Genomic DNA, 18,352 nt, shown 5'->3' with positions numbered 1-18,352 from the left:
TTGGTGGAATATATTATTACTACTGACACAGATACTGACTCACAAACTCACGTGTACTGATACGTGGTATAAAGACACAGGATAGACACAGGTCATGTATTTATAAATTTGCTTTGATTTTAGGTCAATGGTGTGTTTTTTTTGCAGATCAAACATACTATAAAAACGCAATTCAAAAACGGGAATGGGCTAGGGGCTTGACAATACATTTCGTTGCACTGTACTTGTATGTGTGTAATGACAATAAATTGAATCCAATCCAATATATATCAGTATTTATAATAACTGTGAAACTGTAAAATTAAGATAATCAATATTAAGTTAATACTACATTTTTCATAATATTATGAATTATTCAGCACCAGTAAAAACCTTTGCCCTAGAGCCACATAATTTTTTTATGTATTTGTTTAGAAAAATATACAATAACATCGTTGTTATGGATTTCATTGACCACAATAATCATGAAGCGAAACTCTTATTGTGAAAGCCCTTGAATGCCCAATGTACGTATTTGAATATATAGATGGTTTCAAAGCAAATTTCTGATAACAAGCAAAAGAAACCGAGAAGAACCGTTACGTGGCTAAACTTGCCTCTTCAATATTTGAAATTTAGACTGTGATACCAAGTTCACCCACTAGATGTTTATGTCCCATACGGTTTCTTCAAATGCGACAAAGTAACACAACCCATTTTACAAATTGCTTATATGATAAAATTATTATACAATAAAGTAATAATAGAAATTTATAGAAATACAAATTTAACAAAATATAAAGAGTTATACTATTAGCTACTAGCCAGACCAATAAACAAACACAGACCGGAAGGCTTGTGTGTCTGATAAAAAATGACGATAATACAAGTACATTTACACATTTGGCAGATGCTTTTATCCAAAGCGACTTACTTTGCATTGTACTATACATTTGTATCTGACTGGATCGAACCATGACCATGGCGTTGCTAGCGCTGTGCTCTAACCACTGAGCCACAGGAAAGTTGTACATGTTTATGGTCTTCTTTTTTCTATATGGTCAATAAATGAAAACGTTGTTTCATTGTAGCATCCTCAAAGTAGTGACCGATTGCTTAGCATTAGCTAAAAAAGGTTATTTTATGGCAAAGCGTTGTGGCAGTAGGGTCTTGTTCCCTCCATCAGGAAATAGAGGTTACAGTCGTAACTGCGACATTCCATTTTTGTCAGTCTCTTGATGCTGTATCGAGACATAATGGGGTTGCGTCACGACCTCTAGCGAACCGATACTGACTGGCCTGGGTGTGTCACAAGTGAGCACTCTGCGATATCATAACTTTCCAGTGTGGGTAGTAAGGCATCACCTTAAGCATATCGAAAGATTAGAGGCTCTTACCATCGGGCGTCACAGGCTGTGGAGTTCCAAAATAGCGAGATAGCCATCCAGCACCATAAGGGACTGGAAGCACTGCTCCCTCTGCTGAGGAAGCGCATTACAGAGACCACATCCTTCTGCAGGGTGGTATCCATGGGGATATACCTGCATGGTCTCACCAGTCTGAAGAACTCATTGGAATATAGGTGTGTGGGGGCTCTCAAGGACCACAGCACAGAGAGAGGTGGTGGTAGGTCACTCAGGTTCTCCTCATCCCATCCAAGAAACAGATATGGAGGTGCCACAGCTCTGGCGTCAGATGCCACACCATGCCCTTCTTTTGTGGAAGAAGGTCCTTCATCAAGGGAATCGGCCAGGGGAGAGTTGTCGTCAGAAAGATTAGCTCTTAGAATCAAGTCTGGTTGGGCCAGTAGGGCACTATTCGCAAATCATGATGCTCCTCTTACCTGACCTTGCACAGGACCTATGCAATGAGGCTCACTATGGTCCTGCGGGCAACCATGTGCTAAGGCCTCTTTGCCAAGGGGAGCCTTTGTAAGGGAGTACCAAAGCGGGCAATGGGTGGTCTCCATGAAGGCAAACAGGGTCCACCTTTACACCCCCGAGCCACTACCAAATACCTGCAGGGAGCCCATCCACCATCCCGACACTGTATGCCTGTTGCATACAGCACCCCAGACGTCCAGAGAGGCGTCCTTCGTCACCACGATGTGCCTCAGAACCTCAGCTCGAAGGAAGGTCAAGGCCAGACCAGGAGGCCAGGGTGCGACACACGGAGACGTGATTGTAATACACCTTTTGCCAGTGTGTCACTCTCTCCAAAGTAACCGACCCTGAAGCTAGTGCTAAAGCGGTCTCATTTGCATCAACCCAAGTGTGATAACTCTTGCTGAGGATGCCATGTGTCCCAGGAGCCTCTGGGATAGTGGTTCCAGTCTGAAATATGCACTTTTTCTAGGGCAGTCTCCACGACCTCTGTAAAGACACAGGGAGAAAGGGCCAGACTGAAAGGCAAAACCTTGTACTAGTATGACCACCTCTAGAAGGCGAACCACAGGAACGGCTGGTGATGAGGAAGAACCGAGATATGGAAGTATGCGCACTTCAGGTCGATTGCCATGAACCAGTCCTGATGTTGGATGGACGTCAGGATGCACTCCAGGGTGTCTTCTGGATCCAATACCAGCAAATTGCCCTCTGATTCTGCAACAGACAGCTCGTCTTCATCACTCACCCGCTGCGTGGAGCTGCTATAGGACGGTCCTGTGCTGCCCATCAGTGATGGGTTTGATGAGCATGACGGGGCATGAATAATCTGCAGGGCTGGAGCTGGGACAGTAGCCTCCACTAGATGGGAAGCAGACTAGGTCGTGGCTGTGACCATAAAGAACACAGCAAGCAGTGACTGCAACACATTTACCTACAGTGAGGACATGTCGGGTCAACGAACGCTGCCTCTCCATGTTGGAGGCCCCGACATGAGATGCAGGTATCGTGCCATCACCATCCAGAATCTGCATGTCACACCTAAGTGCACACTTGGGTGGCATGCTGAGAGACAGAGCATGCTGTGGTGAGATGGAAATAAGCTCTTTTAGACACCTGGCTGCTGCGGAAATGCCCAGGGGAACGTCTCACACTGAGGAACAGACAAATCCACGTATTAAATCTACCAGGTGATTCTCAAAAACAACTTTGTAAAGGCTCAGCATAAGACTGCCTTGCAGGTTCCGAAGAACAAAGCTGAAAGAATGGCCACGCAATCTTCCTTAATAAACATATGTACGAGGCAGAGACTGGTATGTGGATGCCATTCATTCGCCTTTTGAAGTTTACAATCAGAGATGATAGGTTCTCAAGTTCCAACCCCCATTCTGTCTCTGCAAAGCATTGAAAGACGGACAGAAACGGAGCTCTTATTTTGATCCACATTTTTTAAGACCATTTCAGGAGCATTCCAATAAAGTGATTCCTTATTTAAATAATTTGATAATACTTGAATGTCTCCATGTAAGTATTGTAAAAATAATGTTCAGTTTATGTATCATGCACTGTGTTACCTTGCAGGGAAGTTAACACGGCGTGGAAGCACAGATACTGCAGGAGATGGGGACAGTCTTGGAGCGAAACATTTTCACTCCCACCACAACCTGCCTGAACACTCTAACAGCCACAGTGAAAATACCATTAAAGAGGGCGGTAAGCAAATCCAAGTGACCTATTTATAATTTATAACAATGTTTGATTCATAAAATACAATATAATTGTAACCCTTTATTAGTGACATGAACTGATAAACTTCTTTCTTTCCATCTACATATCTCCTCCCCAGTTCGTTCGCAGATCTCCACCATCACCATGGCTACATTTAACACCACTGTGGCTTCCTTCAATGTAGGCTACACTGATTTCTTCACGGAGCACATTAAGAAACTGTGTAATCCCATTCCCATCCCTGAGATGCCCTGTGAACCGCTGGCATGCTCCAATCTTCCACGCAGTCTGACGGACTCCTGCATCAACTACTCATCCTTGGAGGAACGAGACACCATTGAGGGCACCAACAACTTCATTCAGAAGAATGGCATGCTGGACCTCACGGTAAGGGGTGGGGAATGGAACAGAGGTATCTGGATTGGTTACTGTCAAAGAGTGACAGTCTCCCATCTAAATGTCTTTTATGACTGAGAAAGTTTTTATATGTAAATGAGAAGTATCCTTTCTTTTGAGTCGTGCAATACAAAGTGGATGATAACTTGCTGAAATATCCATCTTACACAGGACAGATAATACATGATTTCATTGGGGTTCTTAAAAAACCCCTGGTGTGACCGTCTCATGACCTTGTTCCCCGTATTTAACCTCTTTAAGTTAAAAATACTGATTTATATCTTGAGCTATATTGTCATTCTTTAAAAACCTGCCATTCTTATGTACATTTTAAGGCTGTCCTACGGGCCCTGTATTCTGTACTCACCCATGAAATCAGTTCACGGATTTGCGACGTGGCCCTGAACATCATTGAATGCCTGCTGCAGTTGGGTGTCGTGCCCAGCGTGGCTAAGAAAACCTCCAAACCTGAGGACAAAGAGCCAGAGCATCCAAAAGAGGGAGCCAGTCAGAGTGCAGCTCAGGGGGAGGCGGCCGGAATCTCTTTGGCAGCATCTAGTGGAGGTGGTGGTGGGGGTGATGGAGGCGGAGGAGGGGGTGGGGAGAGTCGTGGAGGTAGTAGAGATGATATAAAGAACAAGGACAACCAGGCAAGACAATTATTATAAATGTCGTATAATAGTGGTGTATAAATTGTGAGAGTGGAGACTTTCAGCATAAAAGAAGCTAGTTACCAAAAATATGAAATGTATATTATAATACTTACTGTATGTATCCCCCTTCCGGATGTAATGGATATAAATATGCTATCACTTTATGATTTTATATAGGACTCTAAACGGAATTGTGTAGCACAAAAAAAGTAAAAATATTCTCTTTGTGCATGCTTAATTTGCAAAACCTCAATAATCTGCAGGATGGAGACACTTCCCTCAGCTCCCACAGACTGGCTCTCACCATGCTTATTAAGATTGTTAAATCGCTGGGTTGTGCGTACGGCTGTGGTGAAGGCCATCGTGGACTCTCTGGAGACCGTCTGCGAATGCAGGTCAATATAACAGTAAATGCTTCATTAGCAAAGCAAATTAAACTTAAGCATTGATCCCTGTCACACTGATGCTGTCATACAATAGAATGTACAATTGATGTCATCAGCCTATGTACTGTAGATGACTAGATGCTCTCCTATTTTTTAGGCTCAGAACAGCTTGACAGCTCTGTACAAACTGGATAAAGTGCAGTTCCGGCAAACCATGAAAGAATACGTTAACAAGGACTCGCTCAACAACATTGTGGATTTCCTTCACGCTCTTCTCGGCTTCTGCATGGAGCCGATCACTGACAGTAAGAGGGCTGCACTTCCTAAGTGCACGTCTTCAACATGCCTAGACACATTCACCAATTTGATCCCTTTTCACACGTCTCTAGAGACACACCATTGGCCCCTTTTTTCTTGCTAGAGAGAGATTGATATATTCTTTCTTTTAGAAATAGATTTGTGAATAATTGAAAGATTTGAATAATTTAATATTTATTTCATGTATTTGGAAATGCAACCATCCCAAATAACTGAATTCAATTGTAGGATTTGTAAAACAGTTAAATATTAGCATTGGTTAAGAGTCTGAATGCTTTTTTAGCGTTGTGTTATTTTGATTAGTCCGAATAGTCATGATATAGAGGTTAAAGTTGTCAATAGCTTTGCTTATGAACACTTTAAATCATATCGTCACACTACCATTATATATATTTCTGTGCCATACCACCAAAAATGAAAATCAAAAATCATAATTTGCTCACCCTCAAATTCCAAATTTGTATAAATGTCTTTGTTCTGTTGAACACAAAGAAAGATTTTTGGACGAATGCTTGTAACCAAACAGTTCTTGGACAATATTGACTACCATGGTAAGAAACATTTCAATGGTAGTCAAAAGTGCCCATGAACTTTTTGTTTTCCTACATTCTTCAAAATATCATCTTTTGTGTTCCGAAATTTGTAAAGCAAATGTTCCTACTATGGTAGTCAATGGTTCATCAGAACAAGACATTTTTAACGTTTTGGAACAACTCAAGGGTGAGTAAATGATGACAGAATTTTTTGGGGGTGAACTATCATTTTAAATGCAAAAATAAGTATGCCATAGCCAATCTGGACAGAAGTGGAATTATATTTAGGTTTTTTCATTCCTGACGCTTATGGTTTAGAAGATATACATGGTCTACGGATAAAATCGAAATTATTTCAAATGTCCTAAGTATGTCAGTATGGCAAAACTGGACTTGAAATAGTTTTGATATAAATTGCCAGCAAAGGCAATGCGTTTTTTTTTTAAATGGCCAATTCACACAGAACCAACAAATGCCAACAAACGCATTCAGTCTAAAGTAGAATTGTTAGTGTTTGTTGTATCAAGGTTGAGTTGATCTTAACAATAAGAAAGGTTTATATTTAAAGGCAATGTGGTTTGAAATATCGAGGTCAAAAAATATCTCGAGGTGCATATTCAGTACATTACATATCGTCCTTACATTTTATATTTGTCATTTCTGTTCTCACTCCCTGTCCTCTGGCTTCACGTCTGCCTGTAGTATGACTTCTGTTCAACTCCACTGTTTGAACCCCAACCCTCTATCACTCATCATTTCAGCGGACTTGCCAAACATCATATTGATGTTCTTAATTCCTGTTCTTATTTCCAATGTTCTAAACTCAAACTAAACTAAACAAGCTGAATTTCCTTGATTTCTGGCAAGTTAGTGAACATGAGTGAATATTCTGAAATTGATGTCCCCGAGTTTTGTTCGGATTGTCTTTTTCTTTTTCGTCTGTGGGTGTGCGTCTGTGCATGGGTGTGTTTCTGAGTGGGTTGGTGTTTCCTGACTTGGAAGTACATGTCTGTGCTGGCCCGACACCAATGTTGCCCACCATCTCTTCTCTTGCAGAATACGGCAGTGCAGGTGAGAGGTCCAGGAGGGCGAATAAAAGAAACATCGGTAGATACACAATATCTAAATTTACTGCCAAAACTAGGCATTACACCCATTCCTGCACCCCTCACAGTGTCAAGGGTGATGTTTTTTCACCTGAAGTATAGCCCAACAGTGCCTAGATCTTGTTGAATGACAAATCTCTAACCCGTCTTTGTAGATCCAGCTAAACAAATTCTTGCAATAATGTGAAATCAGAGCATGACCTGCTTGGTAGGTCTAGAACTTTCTCACAGGCCACAGCCACTTGCATGTATGCAAACCTTCAAAACTCATAATCTCTTTTTAGGTTTTCCTATCATATGTTCTATTGATTTCCCCCTGTTTCATCTTGTAAACATCATTCTTCATTTATTGGTTGCATTGCTTAGCATCAGTGATTTTGGCCAGCCACCACTTTCAGGTCATGGTTCTTAGCTGAAGTGGTTTGTTTGTCTTTGCAGATAAGGCTGGTTTTGGAAACAACTTCACCACGGGAGGGGATAAATCTCTGGCCCAGAATATGGAGACTGTGGTGGTGGGCTGTATGTTCAAGTCTCTCATCACCAGATGTGCGTCCACTACGCACGAGCTTCACAGTTCTGAGAATTTGGTGAGATGACTTGCTCTGCCTCATAAAGAAAGGAAATGTTCTTTTCGGCATCACTTTTTTAAAATCGTTTTCGTTTAGTCTTTTCCATGTTTTTCTTGTCGAACTTTTGCCCTTCAATGCTTCTCCTTATATCTAAACACATATATTTCAGGGTCTGTATTGCGACATACGTCAACTGGTTCAGTTCATAAAGGAGTCTCATGGGAATGTTTTTCGTCGCGTTGCACTCAGCGCCCTCTTGGACAGTGCTGAAAAACTCAACACCACTAAAAAGCCAGAGGACAAGGACGAGGGCAAGGCTTCAGGAAAAAAGTACACACATTCACTCACACTTTCACAAAAACGTAAAAATGTAGACTTTAGGGATAGTTCACCTAAAAAATAGAGTTCTGTTCACCCTCATTTTGAGTCATGTTGAGTCATGTTACTCACAGTCATTTTGTTCCAATTTTTTATTATTAAAGGGAGAGTTCACCCAAAAATGTAATAATTTACTCACCCTCGAGTTGTTCCAAATCTCTTACTTTGTTCTGATGAACACACAGATAGATAAGAATGCTTGTAACAAAACAGTTCTTGGCCACCATTGACTAGGAAAAATTACAATGGCAGTCAGAAGTCCCTCAGAATTTTCATTTCCGGGTGAACTGTTCCTTTAACTCACATGAAACACTGGAGAAGATGTTAGACTGAATAAGTAAGTATATGTCAGGTTCAGTCACCCTTTGAATGAGCTGCTACAAATTCAAGTCTTAAGCTGCGTCTGAATTCGCTCACTCGTTCACTCATTCACTATTCCCTACATGGCTTTATGGATTGTTCTTGTTGACAGTTATTTTCTACTTTTTAACAAAGTATAAACGTGCATTCGTGGCATTAACGGTCATTAACAGAATGCATTGTGGGTAGAAAGTAGTGATCGAATGTAGGGAATAAGTTGTTTACTCAAAATTCGGACAACACTACAAAATGGCGGACACCTGATATAGTGTACTTTATATGAGATGGGGAGGGGCAAATTCCGACACAGCTGTACAATTTGGAACATCATGAGGGCGGATGAATTTTCTTTTTTGGCTAAACTATCCCTTCAAAGTTTTTGACTGAATATAAAGCAGTCTATATGCACAGATTAATATTTGTGTGTCTGTATCTTGCTTGCAGCGAAGAGCAGATCCCAGGTGCACTTTTGGGACGGAAAGACTTTTGGAGAAAGATGTTCAAGTCTCAGAGTGCTGCCAGTGATACCAGCAGCCAATCAGAACAGGACACATCGGACTGCACCACCGCCCACTCCGGTACCACCACAGACCGACGTACACGATCTCGCTCGAGACGGATCTCACTCCGCAAGAAGCTGAAACTGCCCATAGGTATGTTTATAGAATTATTCTGGACCGTATGATGAAAAACAAACATTTTAAATGACATATTGCAGAGGAGGATTTAAGCCAAGGACATCACCAACAAAACAAAATATATATTGTTAATATTGTTGAAAACGTAGAAATAGAGACCAGTGACATATGCACATCCATACCACAATTTCATTGAGTATACAAATCAAATTCAATATGATTTTTAATCGAAATATACTTTGTAAACCCAACACTGTGACATTTGGTAAATTAAAGTATATATGTCACATACATTCCTGTCATGTCTCTGGCAAAAAAAAATGATTTACTCAAAATTGATTTCTATAAAAATTAACTTGTTGTTCTATTTTTTAGAGGTTTTGACTGTATCTGCAGTAGTTTATGAGATACCAAAACCACACACCAATGGTTTGATATGACTACTTAGTATACTTTTTTTACACAATTATTAGTATATTTAACAACAGTCTGATCTCTTGATTATTTTGGAAATATTTGTTATACCTTTATTATGGTTGATTTGTTGTATGCTTTGTAGACCCTATATCTACATATATATCTATCCTATATCTATTTTTCTGTCATCTCAGTTCTTTAAAAATTAGAAACCTACATCAGACAGCACCAAAAATCATCAATTTTCTGCTTTAAATTTCTTTATTTTATTTCACGTTTATTAAAAGGGGCTGCCAGACACTATTAATAAAGATGCTATTTTATTTTGTTAATTTGAAGGAAATCCTTGCTTGGTGAGATTTAATATCATGATTTTATGAGGCAAGAAATTCATTACAACTCATGGTCAAGAAGGTGGCAGAAATTGCCAGTTGTTAATTTTTTTTTCTAAATTTGACTACAATAACAATCATATCAATCTATCAGAATGAAGGAGTTTACTAAAACTAAACAAAACATCTTAAGTAAACGCAATGTCCCCATAGAGATAATAATAGCGAAATTGAATATATGAAATATTTCATTTGATCTATGTATGTGAAATAATTATTATAATTCTTTTTAAGAATAAATCAATAGGTTGTCTTATTTAGAACAACTCATGCTTTTTTCGGGTGTATCGGTAAGCAAAATGTATGAAACGTCATCTGCATCTCTTTTCTTTCCTTTTTGTCACCAGCATGCCGTAGGAAAGTTCACCATCCATTCACTCTCTCCATGTTACGTATGTGTGTGTGTGTTTTGTACATATGCTTTGATTTTTCAAGTAAAATTCATGTACTAGTTTGAAAATGATATGCATTCAAACCATGTTTTCTTCTTTTAAGGCCATTGTATGCTTTTATTGAGAGTGTATGCACTGTGTTTGTGTGTATGCTGTATGAACCAAGACACCAGCATGAAATCTTCCCTTCTGCATTTCTGTCCCTTTTGGCTTTTTTGCGCTTTCATTTAAAAAGGTATCCAAGTGCAAATCCCCGAACAGGCCTCAGAGTTGCCATCATGTTCATTTGAAAGTTCTCTTAACCATTAAATCTGTGGTCCAGGTAACTGGCTGAAGCGCTCGTCTCTTTCTGGCCTGGCTGATGGGGTGGAGGACCTGCTGGACATCAGCTCTGTAGACAGACTGTCCTTTATCAGACAGAGCTCGAAGGTGAGAATGATGTCTGTCTCGGCTTAGAACTAGCCGAAAAGCACCAGAATGCCCAAAAAACATGAAACGCTGATAAAGGTAAAACTAAAGTGGTCTCTTTTTTTACCACAATACGCTGGTGTTAAAATGTAATTCATGGCACAGCTCTTCATGAACAAAAACAACAAACAAATAGTAATTATTGTACTTTACAAGACCTGTTTCAAATGTTTCATTTGCAATCTCGATACACAATTTAATCTCAGGTCAAGTTCACCAGCGCCGTGAAGCTGTCGGAGGGTAGCGCAATTGAGTATGGGCGAGAGGAAGAGGAGAATTTCTTCAAGCGGCTCGGTAAATGGAGATCTGGTCGGAGGAACCCTTCCAAGCTTCACCACACAGAGGAAAAAGATGGTAGAACCCTCGGGTGTCCTTTCACACCCCCCGACCGCAATACGCTCTTTGTGTTTGTGTGTGCCCGTCCGTGACGTGTCCTGTGCTTCTGGTACACTCACTCTCCTCTACCATCTTCCATGCCAGCTCTCTGTGTGTTTGCTCATCTCTGTGGGAAGTTTCCACTGGAAGAGGGACTGTGGTTCTCTGACCTATGACCTGGCACCATGAGCCCACCTCAGCTTTGTCAGAGTTGTCGTGAAACCTTCGGTTAAAAGTTCCAAATGTGACCCGTTTAGATATTTGTGGTTCAAAAGTACTGCTTTTAATAATTAACACAAACAGATTTGCATGTTCATTCAATATCACCAGATACATACTCACCGGCTAGCTGTTAAAACTGTCTAGCTGTGTCACACAGTAGATTTTTAATGACACAAATCCATATCCCCCACCCCCCATTCAACCAGGTTGCCATGGATTCCAGGAGCGCTTGGCAGCCAGTCAGGAGGCCATGAGGAATAAGAACATCGTGAATCTGGGTGCGATCCGACAGGGAATGAAGAGGTTTCAGTTCCTGTTGAACTGCTGTGAGCCGGGAACTATACCAGATGCTTCAATTTTAGCTGCGGCATTGGACCTGGTTAGTAATTTGTTTTAATGTGATACACAAAAGAAGATATTCTGAGGAAAGCCGGTAACCAAACAACATTGGCCCTCATTGAATTCCATTATATGGACACAAATCCACTGAGACATTTATCAAAATATCTTCCTTTGTGTTCCACGGAAGCTTTCCTGTTGCTAAGGGGTTAGAGCATGGCGCTAGCACGCCAAGGTCATGGGTTTGATCCCAGCGATTGCACATACTCCGATACAAATGAATAATAGAATGCAATAAAAGAACCCCCCAAGTGTGTAAATGTAAATGAAATACCCATTTACATGTTTTGAACAGCCTGAGGGTGAATGATGACAGAAATTGTATTTTTGGGTGGACCATCCCTTTAAATTAAAATAAGTGACTCTTGTCTTAAACATTCGAAACCAGCAAAACTTGAACGTATTTTTCTTAATTTGTCTTTTACGGTTTTTTCAATGCCTGTACTTTATTCCTATAAATGCCAGGAAGCCCCTGTGGTGGCAAGAGCCTCGCTTTTTCTGGAGTGTGCCCGTTTCGTGCATCGCTGTAACCGTGGCAACTGGCCCGAGTGGATGAAAGGTCACCATGTGAACATCACTAAAAGAGGGTTGTCCAGAGGGCGATCACCTGTGGCAGGAAATAAAAGGAACACCAAGCTCCAGTGGAACGCTGCCAAACATTTTTACCAGTGGGGGGATGTGAGTCACACACATCCTGATACACATGTAGATTTTGGCCTTTAATCATTCATTCTTGTGTTTGACCATATTTATCCTCCTCAAGGCAATAGGCACTCGTCTGAGTGAAATTTGCCACTCTGACAGTGAGAGTCCAGCCAACATCTTGGGTTTTATCTACGATGAAGAAAGCAAGAGGCGAGCGAGGAAGGAGGACGAGGAAGAAGATTATCTAGATGACAGTAAGAGTGGAATATCAAAATGGCATGTAAAAAATTAACATTTCATTAAGACAGCTCTTCCTAAGTGGACATTTCTCAGACCAGTGTAACTAAAGGTCTGACTACACGAAACCAATATTTTCACGATTATTCTGATGTTTTGACAGACACAGTCAACCCTACAAAGTGTGGCTGTCCCTTCGCTTTGAAGATGGCTGCTTGTCAGTTACTTTTGGAGATCACCACTTTCCTGCGAGAGACCTTTCCCTGTCTCCCTAGACCTCGAACTGAGCCCCTAGTGGTCAGTATCAGTACTGCCCCATTTAGCCATCAACATTCATTTAAGGCATAGTTCATCCAGAAATAAAAGTGCATTTTTTTACCCTCACATTGGTTAAAACTAGTATAATTATTCATCTGTGGAACACAAAAGAAGATATTTTGAGAAATGTCTCTGTGGTTTTGTGTACATACAATGGAAGACGACGGGCCTTTTATCCTTGTATGATGAGTGTTTGTTGTGTTTCTCGTCTTGTGTAGTGAATTGTACTTTTATTCTATTCTTTGCCTGTTTGTGAGGTGACCTTGGGTGTTTTAAAAGGTGCCATTAAATAAAATGCATTATTATTGTTGTTTGGCTACCAACGTTCTTTAAAATATATTTTTTGTGTTCTGCAGGAGAAATAAAGTTATATAGGTTTGAATTGACATGAGCGTCAGTAAATGATGAAAGATTTTCATTTTAGGGTGAATTATTCCTTTAAGTTACATGAACGTGTGACTGAACACACAGTGTAAAAGCATTAATGTCCCAGACTGGACTCTTGGCTTCCGTAGGATTTAGAAAGCTGTCGTTTGCGTCTGGATCCTGAGCTAGGCCGTCACCGCTACGAGAGGAAGATCAGTTTTGCAGGAATCTTGGATGACGAAGATGGACACGATTCTTTGAACAGTAGCAGTCATACTCTCAAGTCTGACACTGGCTGTGAGGAGAAGAAATCCTCACAAGAGCCTCTGGGTAAATCGGAATGGAAATAATCACTTTTATGAGCATGTTTGTTTAAGCCTAATCATCTCATTTTGCTTCTTTTTGTGTCCTGTTCTTTCTTTTCACTTCAGCACCGATTAGGAAGATTCGTATTGGTGGCTCTCGGCTGCTACAGATTAAAGGTGCAAGGAGTTTCCGAGTGAAGAAAGGAGGCTCACTTTCATCCATCCGCCGTGCCGGCAGTCTGAAAAGCACTAAGATGTCAAGACAAGACTCGGAATCTGAAAATGATGTTGAGTCAGAACGGCTGCTCTCTCAGAGTAGAGACACTGTCACTGATATAGGTCAGATACAACTAATTCAAACTGCTATCACTCTGCAACACCCATAGATATGTTTGTTGCTTTCTGTTTACATAGCATCATTTATAGTTAATAATTCCACCCAAAATTAAAACTTTATCATGCCAATTTATCCCCAGGGCGCATTTAGCCAACACCACTTTCAACCATAGACTGTACAAAAAGATGGATGGCGTGACCTCATTCACTTCCATTGTAGAAAAAGGAAGCCAAATTGTTGAGTTATGGCCGCAGACATATTGCGCCAGTGATGTTATTTGGAGCGTGATGTGAAACCGCGGTATCAAGGTCCCGCCCATATTCCCCAATGACTCCATCGTAAATGAAGAAATCATGTTACCACGCCCATTATAAGATCCACCAAGGCCCTTTTACGCGGCTGAAAACAGCAGGCGCTGCTTGAAATCGGAGGTTGCAGAAACTTGAACAGGGTTATTTCTTGAACGCTGCACGTCGGCAGAAAAGCCTTGGTGGACACAGCACCATATTACTAACTTAAACCAAACTTACTGGCAAAATGAATACTTTAATACACACCAGAGTACTAAGAACTAACTAAAATCATATCTGTGTAAATTAAAAAGATGTGAATTTGTGAAAACTGTGACTTCATCCACATACAGTACATATTGCATGTTTCCTTATAAAGTATCATGTTAATGTACTCTTATGTTGTAATTATGTGGGATCTGTTTTATAAAAGCAATAAGGTACTGAAGGCTGGTCCTTACTGTGAATATAGTTATGCTCTTGCGCCATGACAATATTGATCATATAGCATAACCTCATGTACATTTTACATACTAAGCACCAAATTTACTAACAAATTGCAAAAGCGCAAACATATCTTTTGCCGTAAAAAAACTACTGTCTGCATTTACTAAAGTCACGCAGTGAGAATTGCCGCTGGCCATAGCTGTTTTAGCTACTATCCTTATTGCAGATGTATTCATAGGAGTATTTTTATTGAACACACATAATGAAATTTACTGAGGTTTGCGGTCGTCATTGTACTGGTATAAGAGGCTTTATGTAACACCCAACAAAAGCATGTCCTAAACCCTGCACTAAATTGTGCTGCTCTTAGTAGATTGCATTGGTCATTATGGGTATGAGATATTGCGCCTGTGTTTTTTAATATGCACCTTGTTAGTAAATTCCCATCTGAGCTTTTTTGAAATTGCGCTCTCATGCTATTTTGCCCTGCTTAGTAAATCTAGCATTTACAGTACTTTTCACATATTTAGGGAGCCCTTGGAGTGCTAGTGAGCCAAGCATTGAACCCGAGGGTCCTGGCAGCACAGGGGGTGTTGAGGACAACTACCATCGTAACATGTCATGGTTGCATGTAAGTGGCAGCTCTATGACTGCTTCATCTAAATCAAACGTATTAAACAGTTTTGTTTAACACACTCCTCTTTTGCAACTTCCAGATCATGATTCTGCTGTGCAACCAGCAGAGTTTCATCTGTACTCATGTGGATTACTGTCACCCTCGTTGCTATCAGCGTCACAGCCGTTCCTGTGCTCGGCTCGTTCGTGCTATCAAACTTCTGTACGGTGAGACAGTGGACAGCCTGAAAGAGAGCAGCGCCACTAGCAGCATCAGTGGCAGGGCTAAGAAGAGCAAAGAGGTGCTGCAGTATTATTCAAGGGTTTTGTGGTGTTTTGACCAAAACTATAAGCCTATGACCCTTATTTTATTGTAAAATAATTAACCAGGGGCCTCTGTAACTTTTCTCTATCCACCAAGGGGTCTCGAATAAGTCCCTTGAAATAAAGGGACCCCTAACTGTGCACCCCCCTAGCTGAACATGAAGAGTAAAATTGCTTATTTTTTCTGACCTTCAGTGCTCAGACAAATCATGCCTTCGGACCCCGTCCATGAAAAGACGGCCCACTGACTGCAATGCTGAGGGAAAAAAAGACACTGGCATGCTGAAGTACATCCGTAACCAGGTGAGGGTGACCACACACAAGATCAAAATTCGCTTTCTGCTGTGTTTTTATAAATTTCCCAAAGCCCTGGAGAACCACAACCAAATAATTTTCTCAATTTAAGCCATGAAAACAGTTGTTGGGTTAACATGTTGTCTATTGCGAGACACCAGACAACTAAAAGTCTGGGTAAACCAATACTAAATACGTGTTCTAAGTGTGTAAATCAACAAAATTGAATAAAATAAGTTGTTAAATTCTTTTTAAATTATCCGTACTCTTGGGGGCGTGTCCGCTTTCGGGGGCCGAAGCCACACCCACTCGCGTCTCTCATTAAAATCTTGTTTAGTCTTTTTAAGTTTAAGGGATTGTTAGATAGTAATTTATGCACACCAGTCATTCCAAACCTGTATGACTTTCTATTTTCTGTAGTACACAAAGTATACTGTATTTCAAAGAATGTTGGTAACCAAGTGTTCCACAAAAAATATTTTGTGCTCCGCAGATGAAAGAGTTATTTTGTGTAGATGATGACGGTTTTATTTTGGTTAAACTCCCGTGCTTTATTTTCTAGGTAATGAGCCTGTCTCCAGCCCCTCTCTCCTTGCTCATAAAAGCGGCCCCTATCCTGACTGAAGACATGTATGGAGACATTCTGCCGGCAGCCTGGGAACTGCTGCTGAGCGTGGATGAGCATATGGCTGCAGCTGCAGGTTTGTCTGGGTCATTTATTCCTGCTTGTCTGGGGAGTCTAGTCACCGTGTCATTAATTAGTTTGGCCTTTGAAATGCGTTTCATTATTTCTGCTAAGCCACACATTTTAGCGCCAGCTTGTGAAACCTATATATCATGATATAATGCTATGATGACAGTGGCTCTGTTCCAAATACTAGCCAGCATTTTAAAAGGGATAGTTCACCCAAAAATGAAAATCTTTTTATAATTTATTCATCCCTAGTCTGTATGACTTTCTTCTTCTGGAGAAAACTAAAGAAGATATTAGCTTTCAATAAACAGAAATAAACATTTCTCAATGGGAAGAAAAAAGGTATATACAGGTATATACCTATACAGGTTCTGAATGACATGAGGATGAACGATTACACATTTTTAGTAGCATATCCAAAACTCTTTTCCAGATAGTAAGCAAAATAAACATGGCATTAAGCCTTACAAGACAACTCCGACAAGAATCTCCTAGAATGTATTGCATGTATTGCTTTTATCAGAGGTTCAATTTCATTCAACACTAACATGAGCTCTCTCTCTCTCTCTCCACATACACCATCGTCACGTTAACCATGTCACAGGTGCTATGTTCCTGCTGTGTGCCGTGAAGGTGCCGGATGGAGTGACCGAGATGATGATGGCTGAGTTTCAGCACCAGGAAGCAGGTCAGAGGATCAACTCCATTCTAAAATTCTACAATGTCTGGAGGTTTCGATACCAGGTGTGGCCCCGTATGGAGGAGGGAGCTCAGCAAATCTTCAAGGTACTACTCGTAAACTAAGTGTTTTTCTGTATGTATTCATACCGGACACAGGCAGCATGTTGCGATGCGTCAAACATAGCTGCAGATTAGAAACAAACATTTTCATTTAAACGGTTGCAGCATGTCATATTAAAGCAATAAGCCTCAAGAAGGCATTGAAGGATAAAAATATCCATCTATTCATCAATGCCCTTAGCAGTTATAAAATGCACTTGTAACCAGCTGCCTCGTGGGGGTTATTGCTTTTATAAAACGGTTATTCAATACGTGTAGCAAGGTTTCTTAAAATAAAGTAAATAAAGTGATAGTTAGGCTATGCAGTGCGGTCAGCAGTTATAAATGGTGGTATTTTATAACGGCTTAGAACTCAGCTTAACCAATCAGAATCAAGCACCAGAACTGACCGTTTTATAATTGCATGTTTAACACTACACTCATTTTCTCATTATATGGTTTTGCACATGTTCTTTCATAGATTCCTCCACCCAGCATTAATTTTACGCTGCCCTCTCCCATCCTGGGCATGCCATGTGTGCCCATATTTGACCCTCCGTGGGTTCCTGTCAATGCCGGCGGTGTTCCTGACGCAATCAGCGAAGATCAGTCCGTAAGTCCATTACATTAAAATGATCATAGCATGTATTAAAATAAGCATTTGCTTTGTATTACATAGATTGAAATGCATTTTATGCAGAACTAAAATGTTTTACAGGACTTATATTTTTTGACGTTTTATTTTATAACCACACATTTTATTATCCATATAATGCATACACAATGTGATCAGTGTTTTAAGTCTTCCTTCTAAGGATAAATTCATGATAATATTCCATTAGGATCCTTATTTCAGTATATTACATTATCATATTTCCAAAATACTTTTTTCTGTTAGTGATCACATCTATGTAAGTGATAATGTACAGGCAGCCGGTTGTTATTGTAGAAATAAAAGGGTCTTGTATAAAAATGAAGGGGATCATTTCACGATAACAGCCTGCTGCTTGTGCATTATGCCGAATAGAAAAAAATAGACATGAAATGTTAATTTAAAATTTTATTAGCTAATTTTTACCGAATGCAGACCTTCTGTGAGGAAAAGCTG

General features: G+C 40.4%; 1 protein-coding gene across 1 annotated transcript in view; it reads left to right on the top strand.

Moving 5' to 3' along the window:
- The window catches only part of unc80 (unc-80 homolog (C. elegans)), a gene marked incomplete at its 5' end in the record, with an annotated part of 44,576 nt that overhangs the window by 4,947 nt on the left and 21,277 nt on the right, over positions 1-18,352 (top strand). The window contains 21 exon segments of the mRNA XM_079460128.1: positions 3,444-3,575; positions 3,709-3,977; positions 4,322-4,636; positions 4,903-5,034; positions 5,183-5,330; positions 7,421-7,569; positions 7,721-7,913; positions 8,688-8,942; positions 10,451-10,557; positions 10,803-10,890; positions 11,400-11,572; positions 12,058-12,270; positions 12,356-12,491; positions 12,638-12,771; positions 13,308-13,488; positions 15,068-15,168; positions 15,254-15,454; positions 15,672-15,779; positions 16,333-16,471; positions 17,069-17,250; positions 17,726-17,857. Of these exon segments, the coding sequence (XP_079316254.1) occupies positions 3,444-3,575; positions 3,709-3,977; positions 4,322-4,636; positions 4,903-5,034; positions 5,183-5,330; positions 7,421-7,569; positions 7,721-7,913; positions 8,688-8,942; positions 10,451-10,557; positions 10,803-10,890; positions 11,400-11,572; positions 12,058-12,270; positions 12,356-12,491; positions 12,638-12,771; positions 13,308-13,488; positions 15,068-15,168; positions 15,254-15,454; positions 15,672-15,779; positions 16,333-16,471; positions 17,069-17,250; positions 17,726-17,857 (3,488 nt within the window).

This window comes from Barbatula barbatula, assembly GCF_947034865.1.
Source record: "Barbatula barbatula genome assembly, chromosome: 7".
NCBI lineage: Eukaryota > Metazoa > Chordata > Actinopteri > Cypriniformes > Nemacheilidae > Barbatula > Barbatula barbatula.
Note: the sequence above shows the minus strand (reverse complement) of the source record. Positions and strands in the feature narration are given on the sequence as shown.